This window comes from Clarias gariepinus, chromosome 2 (genome assembly GCF_024256425.1).
Source record: "Clarias gariepinus isolate MV-2021 ecotype Netherlands chromosome 2, CGAR_prim_01v2, whole genome shotgun sequence".
Classification (NCBI taxonomy): Eukaryota; Metazoa; Chordata; class Actinopteri; order Siluriformes; family Clariidae; genus Clarias; species Clarias gariepinus.
Genome location: NC_071101.1, coordinates 1,775,542 through 1,787,610, shown reverse-complemented (window position 1 = coordinate 1,787,610; position 12,069 = coordinate 1,775,542). Strand labels below are relative to the sequence as shown.

Genomic DNA, 12,069 nt, shown 5'->3' with positions numbered 1-12,069 from the left:
CCCACCTTAGTTAATGTCGTAATTAAAGGGTTGATCTTTCATGAATTCATGATAGAAAGACTTAGAACTCATGTTAGTTCCTGATAATTCATGAGAAATTAATGCATGAAGTAACACATAATTCATGCATGAATTTATGCATGAATTCATGGTAATTCGTGTACCCTTACCGTAAAGTGTTACCAATTTATTTATAGAGTGATTTATTTCATCAAGTCCTATTTATTTATTTAATTTTGAACACTTTGAAGTTCCATAGTCTGGATGCATTTTCACCTGCCAATAGCCACTTCGAAGGTCTAATGAGCTGAACACAGTAGCCCCGTAGAGTGCCTTCAAGATTTCATGGACCTGGGGCATAGGAAAGCCATCCAGCGGTGTTTTGCTGTTGAGGGCTTTACCGGGGCTTTACTGACCAAACTGGAGATAGCGGATGCGGAGGCATCAGACAAATAGGATAGCGGATTGGCTACGTAAAGGGCGACTTGGCCATGAGTGGATGTACAGAGCGGGAAATATTCACCGTCTCTTCCCGGGATAGTGTAGGAGCGCTGGCTAAAATTAATCTGTATGCCAGCCTCCATTAAAAAAATCAAGCCCTGACACACAGGGAAAGGTAAGATTGCGATCTTTTATGATAAAAAGACAAACCTCAGTCTCTATTCCTTGCAAGGAGCATCTGGCATGCAGTTTGCCTATTGCAGCCTACCAAACCATTGGCTAATGAGAATGACTGTCCTTTTGCAGACTGCCACTTTTCGGTTGGTTTCTTTATCCTTTTCTACAGTGTCTCAGTGATGAGGGAGAAGGTGCTGCCTGTGTTGATGATGACTGTACAGGACACGTGATTTAAGGTAAGCTGTCTTTCAACAAAAAAGGGCTGGCCTGGGCTATGCTGAGGCTGGTGGGTCTATTACCCTCCTTCATCTGTTGGGATGCTGGAATGGGGTTTTGTTTCTTTTCACCAGCGTTCCGATTCGCACCAGCTTGCTTATAGAGACAACTGTGCTCCGCAGCAGACTGGCAATGCGGGGGTTACAGTTCCTCAGCGTTGCTTGAACAATTTCCCTCTCAGTCATCCCCGGTTTCCACATCAGGCAGAGAGCACGATACTGAAAGGCGAAATCTCTTATGCTCTCGTCAGGGTGCTGGATTCACTCTCATGGTCCTCGGTAAAGAATGCCTTCAGCAGTGCAGATTTAAATGACCTCCAGCTCCTGACACTGTGTCTTTCTGCAGTCCACCAGTCCTTCGAGGTGTGGGTGAGTACAGAGGGGAGGGTAGCTAATATGGCGCTATTAGAGAGCGAATGCAAGGCTAAGTATTCCTCACACCTTTCCACGAAACTGATGGGATCTTCTGCCTCAGTACCACCAAACCTGGGGAACTCCAGCTTCACGGGGGCCTTGAGGGTAGGAGTGTGTGTGAGTTGTTGTCTTCTTGGACATTCTCCAGCTTGTGTTCGTTCACTAAAATGTCTGTGTTGCAATTGCGTTGCAGCTCCCCTACCTGATCAGACAGCTCATCCATTCACTGGGTGAGTCGACTTTCCAGTGTCTGTAGAGCCATTTCCAGTTGGCTGAGACGGGTCGCCAGTACCATGGAACTGAGATGAGACTTTGATTGTCTTCAGTATCGACAGGAGGAGGAGAAGGCAGCTGCTCATCGGGGAGTGGTTGTTCTACCCCATAATCACCGTGTGGGCCCTCGTCGCCCTTCTTCATCATCTGCGTCTAGATAAAGGCGGCTAAGAGTGTTAATGAGCTCTTGGATGGGCTCACAACGCGTCACAAAAGGGCCTGCGATAAAGTTGTGTGCTACAGCTCGTGCATCGGACTCGGCCATAATTTTCCCCTATTTACCTGTTCAATAAACAGAATGAAAACTCTTGAGTAAGTGTGTTGTGGGGTGCAAAAGGGTATGAGAGAAGGCTGGCTAGGTAACAGCTAACACACTAATAACCATAACAGAAATGTAATTTACACTATATACAGTGGTGTGAAAAACTATTTGCCCCCTTCCTGATTTCTTATTCTTTTGCATGTTTGTCACACTTAAATGTTTCTGCTCATCAAAAACCGTTAACTATTATAATACTTTTGTGTTCAATACTACATAATTGAACACAAAATGCAGTTTTTAAATGAAGGTTTATGTTATTAAGGGAGAAAAAAAACTCCAAATCTACATGGCCCTGTGTGAAAAAGTGATTGCCCCCCTTGTTAAAAAATAACTTAACTGTGGTTTATCACACCTGAGTTCAATTTCTGTAGTCACCCCCAGGCCTGATTACTGCCACACCTGTTTCAATCAAGAAATCACTAAAATAGGAGCTATCTGACACAGAGAAGTAGACCAAAAGCACCTCAAAAGCTAGACATCATGCCAAGATCCAAAGAAATTCAGGAACAAATGAGAACAAAAGTAATTGAGATCTATCAGTCTGGTAAAGGTTATAAAGCCATTTCTAAAGCTTTGGGACTCCAGCGAACCACAGTGAGAGCCATTATCCACAAATTGCAAAAACATGGAACAGTGGTGAACCTTCCCAGGAGTGGCCGACCGACCAAAATTACCCCAAGAGCGCAGAGACAACTCATCCGAGAGGCCACAAAAGACCCCAGGACAACATCTAAAGAACTGCAGGCCTCACCTGCCTCAATTAAGGTCAGTGTTCACGACTCCACCATAAGAAGGAGACTGGGCAAAAACAGCCTGCATGGCAGATTTCCAAGGCGCAAACCACTTTTAAGCAAAAAGAACATTAAGGCTCATCTCAATTTTGCTAAAAAACATCTCAATGATTGGCAAGACTTTTGGGAAAATACCTTGTGGACCGACGAGACAAAAGTTGAACTTTTTGGAAGGTGCGTGTCCCGTTACATCTGGCGTAAAAGTAACACAGCATTTCAGAAAAAGAACATCATACCAACAGTAAAATATGGTGGTGGTAGTGTGATGGTCTGGGGTTGATTTGCTGCTTCAGGACCTGGAAGGCTTGCTGTGATAGATGGAACCATGAATTCTACTGTCTACCAAAAAATCCTGAAGGAGAATGTCTGGCCATCTGTTCGTCAACTCAAGCTGAAGCGATCTTGGGTGCTGCAGCAGGACAATGACCCAAAACACACCAGCAAATCCACCTCTGAATGGCTGAAGAAAAACAAAATGAAGACTTTGGAGTGGCCTAGTCAATGTCCTGACCTGAATCCTATTGAGATGTTGTGGCATGACCTTAAAAAGGCGGTTCATGCTAGAAAACCCTCAAATAAAGCTGAATTACAACAATTCTGCAAAGATGAGTGGGCCAAAATTCCTCCAGAGCACTGTAAAAGTTATTGCTGCTAAGGGTGGCCCAACCAGTTATTAGGTTCAGGGGGCAATTACTTTTTCACACAGGGCCATGTAGGTTTGGATTTTTTTCTCCCTAAATAATAAACATCATTTAAAAACTGTTTAAAAATTTGTGTTTACTTGTGTTATCTTTGACTAATAGTTAAATGTGTTTGATGATCAGAAACATTGGTAACACTTTATAATAACTACACCCTATGAATCATTAGTTAAGCATTGGTAAATAGTTAATCAATCATTTATAAAGCATTGTTCCTGCATTAATAGACATTAGTAAGCAGTTTATAAATACAGCTATACATGCTTTATTCTTGCTTTATAAGCATCTATATAATATGCTTAATAATTGTATTTTCATACTTTATTAAGGATCTGTTAATCATTTCTAAATTAAGCATTACATTATTTAAAAACCGATTAGTTAGTAACTGTAAGTGGTTCATGAGATCATTTAGAACGTGTTAGTAAATGATTCATAAACCATTTGAATGCACATTTATACATCTTATTATTCAGTCATATATTAAGAGTTTGTCAGTGTGTTAATAAATGCTTTATTAACACACATTCCTACTGTAACCCATAATTAATTTAGGTAGTTATAAAACATTTACTAGCTGTCAGTTAATGGTTTTTGTGAGCTCATCTAAAGTGAGGACTATTTATGCCTTGTAAAGGGTTTACAAATGAGATTTAAAGGCACATTTATCTTCTAAACAGAAAAATGAAAACACAACACAGAGGGAAACATAAAAATATTTATTTCAAGATGCAAAATAAATGAAACCGTACAACTGTATCAACAATCAGTACCAACAATAGATTATAAAATACAACAAATAATATTTTTATAAAAAATAATGATAATATAAAATATTTCAAAACTTGAAAAAACTACTTCAGTATTAACTTTTAAACATCAGTGAACAGCAGTGCAGACCGTACATAATTTTGGTGAGTTCACTTCCGTTTAAGGGGCAACAGCTTACCAGAAGCATTAAGGGCTTTAATTCTATCCTCAATTGCTGAATCATCATTAATTGCGGCAGCACACTGTGTGGCAAATGCACTTAGTTTAACCTGACTGCTGTGGTTTTTAAGAAGATCCTTAAATTTGTCAGGTGCAGCAATGTATAGCTCTGCGATTGGAGCATTGACTGCTACTGTGTTCCGGTCCACGCCAACACGTTTGAAAGCAGCTGACATGGTCCCCTTCTTTACTGAAGTGCCGAAAAATGTTTTTGTAACGGGACACCACCTGCTGTGGTGTTTGAGCTGTAATTTAGAGAACACAAAATAATTGTTAGTATTTGGTTTTGATATTCTTACACACCAATTGACACACTCACACACCTGACTCATAAATTGTTTCAATCTCCATTATGACACAAAGTTGTTTATTATACCGGCGTGCGGTAATAGTATTATTTTTTATTTGGTATAAAATTTTGATATGTGGATCTGATTTATTTTTTACACAGTGCTTTAGCTAACCAAAGAATACTTCTCTTAAAGGAATTTGTTTTATGTAGTTTACTGTATGTTCTTCCAGAGTGAAGTAACTGGTTCCTTATGAAATTATAATTTAATGCAGTAAATGCAGCTTATTAAGTCACCCTCTAATTTGTTTTAAGTCTTTTACAAGGATTTAACAAAACAAAAAGTGTTAAAGCTTATGTAGATGGTCTTCCAGGTTATTCCTCTAAATCCCCAATGCAATTTTTATTTTTATTGGAACCAGCCAAGAGAAACAATTGTACAGCAAAAATACACTGCCATTAAAAAATTGGAAGCAGTAAGACTGTATTTTATTTTCTTAAATAAGTCTCTTATGCTCATTAAGGCTGCATTAATTTGATCAAAAATGCAGAAAAAAATATTATTACAATTTAACAATAACAGTTTTTAATTATAATACTCTTTAAAATATCCTTTGTTCCATTAATGCAAAGCTGAATTTTCAGCATCATTACTCCAGTCTTCAGTGACACATGATCCTTCAGAAAGCATTATAATATGCTGATTTATTTCAGTGTTGAAAACTGTTGTGCCTAATTTTTTTTTTTTGGGGGAATCTGTGATCAAGATTCTTTGAAGAATAAAAAGTTCAATATTTATTAAAAAAAAATCTTTACTATCATTTCTACTATCATTTTTTTTTAAAGAAAATGTATTGACCTTAATTCTTTCTATTTTTAATAAATGCTTTTCTTACTGTTTATTTATCAAATAATTTTGGGGGAAAAGTATCACAGTTTCCAAAAACAAACAAAAAAGCAACAATTTATTTAAAAAAATCAATTTATTAGATTTATAATTTATAAGACTATAGTTTTTATATTGCTTATTTTATAATAAAAATCGTTTCCTGTCATTTTTCACCACAAACAATATTTATTTAGTGTAAATTGTAATAAATAATTTGTTATTTGTACATTGACAAACCCCTACAAAAGAAATGTGCCATAAAATAATCATTTTTGGGGATTTGTATTAATCGTCTCGACGGCTGTCACGTGCCTAGGGTTAATTATAATAGTAATAATATATTTGATAATAATAAACCTTTAAATGTATGTCCTAATATAATATTTGATAGAGATTATGTAGGGGGGGCAATCCGTGGCAGGGGGGCATTTTAGCGCATAACACCGGCATCTAGCCATAGCTTGCTAGCCATCAATAATGTGTGCCAGTAAACAGAGTAACATACTCACCACTAGTGCCACTGACGCACGTCTTCTTCAATGCATCCATCTCCACGTTGTCATTCTTTTTGCCCCGGGTCCGCACGCCTTTTCGACTTTTTGTCGGAGTTCTCCATGTTAGTTAAAACACTGCTGCTGCACAATTCCTTTGTCCCCCATTGATGACGTGTGAACACGGAACTTTTCCCTTGTCCCGTATTGATTACGCATGAAAGCGGGAGCGCAATTTCTCCCGCTCCGTCAGATCAAAAACTAACTATTGCTCTACATTCACCACTTTCTAAAGTAATCGTTTAATTAATAATAATAATAATAATAATAATAATAATAATAATAAATGAGCAGATTCACCGGGCTGAAGAAGCTTATTAACAAACCCAGCTCTATAAAAAACACTCTGAAGCTTATTAAGTGGCTTCAGAGAAGGAAACTGCTAAAAACAAAAATTAAATGCAGAATATGCCATCAGAACATGAAAATGAAGAAAAGGGCAAACAGTGGAGATCAACATGCTTGGTAAGTAAAAAAAAAAAAAAAAGAAAAAAAAAAAATATATATATATATATATCTATCTCATGATAGCCCTAAAAAAGTGGGTTTTTGGATTATATATATATATATATATATATATATATATATATATATATATATATATATAGTTTATTAAATATTATATATTAATTATTATACAGTTTATATATATATATATATATATATATATATATATATATATATACAGTTTATTAATTATGTCAATATTTATTTAATTGTTTACAATAGGATTTGTCAACAAGCAGTACATGAGGGAAGGGCAAAACAAATGTCTGTCAGCCACAAATCAATCTTCAGTGGATCAAAGATCTCCTTCAGCAAGTGGATGCAGTTCATGTACAGGTAGTAATATAAATATGTACAATGATGGCCAAAATTATTAGAACCATAGTGTTTTTACCAGCTAAAAAATGGTGTCAGTAGGAAATTTCAGTTTACATTTCCAAACATTAATTTTGCCATTGATTGTAATAATCCAGTGATCCATCCATTTTTGTTTTGTCTGACAGTAGCCAGTGCTCCACTCAGAGATCTTATCCCATCATCATCATCATTTTCCAGTTCTTCAGGAATGACATGAAGAAACAGAACAAACTGAGACAGACTAAACCCAGAAGAACTGTGACAATGTCGCCAAGATGCTTCAAGAAACCTACCTGCATACTGCAGTACTGTTAACAGTTTTATGCATTTTTTTTTTCATTCATTCATTTAAAACAACTTTTGCCTTTGCAGGTAGGTCTCTTAAAGCATCTTGGAGACATTGCCACAGTTCTTCTGGATTTAGTCTGTCTTTTGTTCAGACTAAATACAGTTTGTTCTGTTCTGGATGATAATGAGAACAGATCCTGTGTGGCTGTTGTCAAACTCTTTGTGCAAACAAAAATCTTACAATTAATGGCAGAATAAATGTTTGGAAATGTAATCTGATATTTCCTACTGACACACTACAGCAAACAATACAAATAACTGACCTTAAACCATTTTAGCTGGTTAAAATGCTAGTGTTCAAATAATTTTGGCCACCACTGCATATCATAAACTCGCTTTGTTGCCATTCTCTTAATAGAATAATATTATCTATAATAATATAATAATATTCTGTAATAATAATAAGAAGAAACATTTGTATAATGCATATAATGTCAATTATTTTACATAAAGGCATTCATTTACCTTACATGTTCTATTTGCCCATAAAGGTTTTGTCAGGGTCTACGGTTACGCCAGATAGACATGATGGATGACAGAATTGCAAGTAGTTCAGCTACTCTTACTAAAATGGCAAAGAAAATAAGGGAGGTCTGTGTCACAGCAGTTGAAAGGATGAGAAGGCGTACAGACCAGCAAATTGGTGGAAGAAGGGAGTTTGTTGTGATCGACGAAAGCCATTTTCATCACAAAAGAAAGGTATGTTATAGCAATAGTTAATGTAAATGAATGTGTAAAATGGCTATTTTTTTATGTCTGTATTTGTTGTGTTTTTTCTCCATTAGTATGGTAAAGGAAGAATGGCTGGAGGGTGGAAAAGAAAGAAGTGGGTTTTTGGGATGTTAGGTGTGAAATATTATCATCAGCAAAAATCTAAAAAACCTATTCTATGTCTTCTGGAGAGAAGATCTCGAAGAGATCTAGTGCCCTTGGTTGCGCATCATGTGAGGCCTGGGTCATCAATTATCAGTGACGAGTGGCGTGCTTATCGCATACTCCCTGAACTAGGGTACAACCATCACACTGTCAACCACAGCAGGTGGTATGTAGATCCCCACACTGGTGCCCATACCCAACATATTGAGAGGGCCTGGAGATCCTACAAGGAGCAGATTGGAGGCTTAGAGGAAATCGCACAGAGAGTTTGCTTTCTGACCACCTTGCAGTGATTAAGTGGAATGAATGGCTGGCAAAGAAACACTCTGATGGTGCATTTGGCAGATTGATTCATGACATTTCAAGGAAGTACAAGTAGTGAAATGTAATAGTTTGAAATGTAGATTTTTTTTGTTTTATTTTTATTTTTTGCTTTTATCAAAATTTTGTGTGGCTTTTTTGCCACTTCTTTGTGATTCACTGTTTGCACAATCACCCAGCCATGAAACAAACTTTTTTGTTGTTGTTGTTGTTAATTTAGTTACTTTTGTTGCTTATTTAGTAAATTTTTCTATTTTATATCTGACACTGCAGAAGTATATTTTAAATTTTATTTCATTCAAACATTCATCAAGTGCATATTTGTAGTTTCATTTTTACAGATGTTTATTTTTCATATTAAATTATTTTATATTAATTTATATGTACAGTTGTATGTTTTTTTTTTTTTTTGCATCTTGAAATAAATATTTTTATGTTTCCCTCTGTGTTGTGTTTTCCTTTTTCTGTTAAGAAGATAAAAGTGGGTTTAAATCTCATTTGTAAACCCTTTACAAGGCATAAATAGTCCTCACTTTAGATGAGCTCACAAAAACCATTAACTGACAGCTAGTAAATGTTTTATAACTACCTAAATTAATTATGGGTTACAGTAGGAATGTGTGTTAATAAAGCATTTATTAACACACTGACAAACTGTTAATATATGTCTGAATAATAAGATGTATAAATGTGCATTCAAATGGTTTATGAATCATTTACTAACACGTTCTAAATGATCTTATGAACCACTTACAGTTACTAACTAATCGGTTTTTAAATAATGTAATGCTTAATTTAGAAATGATTAACAGATCCTTAATAAAGTATGAAAATACAATTATTAAGCATATTATATAGATGCTTATAAAGCAAGAATAAAGCATGTATAGCTGTATTTATAAACTGCTTACTAATGTCTATTAATGCAGGAACAATGCTTTATAAATGATTGAATAACTATTTACCAATGCTTAACTAATGATTCATAGGGTGTAGTTATTATAAAGTGTTACCGAAACATTTTGTGTGACAAACATGCAAAAGAATAAGAAATCAGGAAGGGGCAAATAGTTTTTTACACCACTGTATACTGAACAAAAATATAAACGCAACACTTTTGTTTTTGCTCCCATTTTTAATGAGATGAACTCAAAGATCTGAAACGTTTTCTACATAAACAAAATAACCATATCTCTCAAATATTGTTCACAAATCTGTCAAAATCCGTTACGATGAAGAACTGGAGTCAAGTCGAGACCCCAATGAGGACGACAAGCATGCAGATGAGCTTCCCTGAGACTGTTTCTGACAGTTTGTGCAGAAATTCATTGGTTATGCACTTTGATTGTTTCAGCAGCTGTCCAAGTGGCTGGTCTCAGACGATCATGGAGGTGAACATGCTGAATGTGGAGGACCTGGGCTGGTGTGGTTACACGTCGTTTGCAGTTGTGAGGCTGGTTGGATGTACTGCCAAATCCTCTGAAACACCTTTGGAGACGGCTTATGGTAGAGAAATGAACATTCAATTCACGAGCAACAGCTCTGGTGGACATTCCTGCTGTCAGCATGCCAATTGCACGCTCCCTCAAAACTTGTGACATCTGCTTGATGAGCTAGCCTAGGACGACGGCGACAGTGGCAAGGAAAAACTCCCTGAGATGGTAATAGGAAGAAACCTTGAGAGGAACCAGACTCAACAGAGAACCAATCCTCATCTGGGTGAAAACAGATAGCAGGGATTGATGTGCATAATAATATGTGAGACTGGAAGTTCAGTATAAGAGGAGATGTGTAAGATTAAAGTCCAGTTTGTTCCTGGAGGCTCAGGTAGACTGTGAGAAATTCCAGTCCTGAACTATTGAGCGACTGAAGTCACAGGTCCTCAGTGAACAGCTGTCTGCATCAGTCGAGGACAGGACCACCTTCATGGAAGTACTGCTTTGTGACTGCTTCATATTAATCTTTATTGCATCACATCAATGAAGAGCTGTTGCTACTGTATTGATCTCCTCGATTATTTGACATGACACTAAAGCTCTGATCACATTATAAGACATATTGTTCAATTCCATTTTTTGTCAGATCCCCTTTGCATGTCATGACAGTTCACACACATAATTACAAGTGACTTTTATCAGTCTCTAATGTGGACGCGTCTGTCCCGTCCATACATGTGCATAACGATATGTCTTACTGTAGCTCTCACCATCTGGGTTAAAACGCCATTAACATGCGATCGCTCATTTATGTATGTGATTTTAGCAAAAAATATGCTTGATTCTTGCTCTGGAGTTTCACGAGCAGTTAATTGACTGTATTTGGAAAAATGGATCCAAGATGGCGGCGCAGCAGTAGCACGCAGCGGCCGTTCTGGAGCCAAAATGGTGCTACGCTGTTGACGTATTGTGTGTAACGCGTTTATTTTTCTCTGTGTATGGATATCGTCGCGACTGGTGTCCGTACATACAACCGCCAGAGACTTTTCTACCTAAATAACCCGGTTAACGACATCCACGATGAGCTGCGGGAAAAGATACGTGACCTTGGCAGGCCTCAAAGCCTCGGCGTTGCCTGATGCCGAAGAAGGGGACATCAGAAGCGGTGCGCGAGGAAGCAGAAGCGCAGCAAGCGGGCAAGAGTCTGTGCTAGGCTAAAAACAAACCCTAGCCGGCTGGCTCTCCCGTCTATCATCTTATCCAACGTCTGCTCCCTGGACAATAAACTGGACTACATCTGACTCCAGCAGGACGGGCTATCCTTGTTTCGCGCCGACAGAAATGCAGCTCTGTGCAGTAAGACTCGCGGTGGCGGCTTGTGTGTTTACAGATCTGGGGCCTGATGTATAAACGTTGCGTACGCCCAAAATGGGCATAGAAATATGCGTACGTATTTTTCCACGCACATATCGGGATTTATAAAAAATAAACTTGGCGTAAATAAGTGCGCACCGTAAGGATGCTCTTGACCGTGCGTACGCACTCTTTTAGAAGAGTATGTGTTTTGGCGACACCAACTGGCCCAAATAGCAATAACTATTTAAAATAGTCATCACCCAATTAATCAAATTGCATCAACCTGAATTATCATTATTAGCATTCTTAACCAGGTGCAAATACTTTGAATTAACTATTTTTTTTTATGAATGGGCTATAAAAAGGTATGTGCGTATATAACATATCATCATAATGGATGCTCTAGCGCTGTTAGAAGACCTTGCTAATGACGCTCTACGGAGGGAGCGTGTTTTCAGAGACCATGAAGATTTCCTTGCTCATGATGATGATTGGCTCATGAGCCGATTTCGATTCCCAAGAGCCATCCTCTTGGAATTGTGTTCTGAATTACGGCCAGTATTGAAAAGACCCTCGCGGAGAAACCACGTGCTGTGTGTTCAAGTACAAGTATTGACCACATTAGGCCACTTGGCCACTGGTACTTTCCAGCGAGAGTTGGCAGACCGAACGGGTATGTCACAGTCATCCCTGAGCCGTGTCATGCCATATGTATGGGATGCCATAGTGGGGATGGCACCCCGATACATCCGTTT

The 12,069-nt window shown here is 37.7% G+C and overlaps 1 protein-coding gene and 1 gene segment (V, D, J or C); one reads left to right on the top strand and one right to left on the bottom strand.

Moving 5' to 3' along the window:
* LOC128516013 (Ig kappa chain V-V region MOPC 21-like) overlaps positions 1 to 12,069 on the bottom strand; it is a 226,157-nt gene that overhangs the window by 15,720 nt on the left and 198,368 nt on the right.
* Positions 6,294 to 8,809, top strand: LOC128515977 (uncharacterized). The gene is made up of 4 exons (XM_053490277.1): positions 6,294 to 6,578; positions 6,843 to 6,956; positions 7,817 to 8,024; positions 8,111 to 8,809. The coding sequence occupies exons 1-4, from the start codon at positions 6,400 to 6,402 to the stop codon at positions 8,492 to 8,494; spliced, it is 885 nt and encodes a 294-aa protein (XP_053346252.1). The 5' UTR covers positions 6,294 to 6,399; the 3' UTR covers positions 8,495 to 8,809.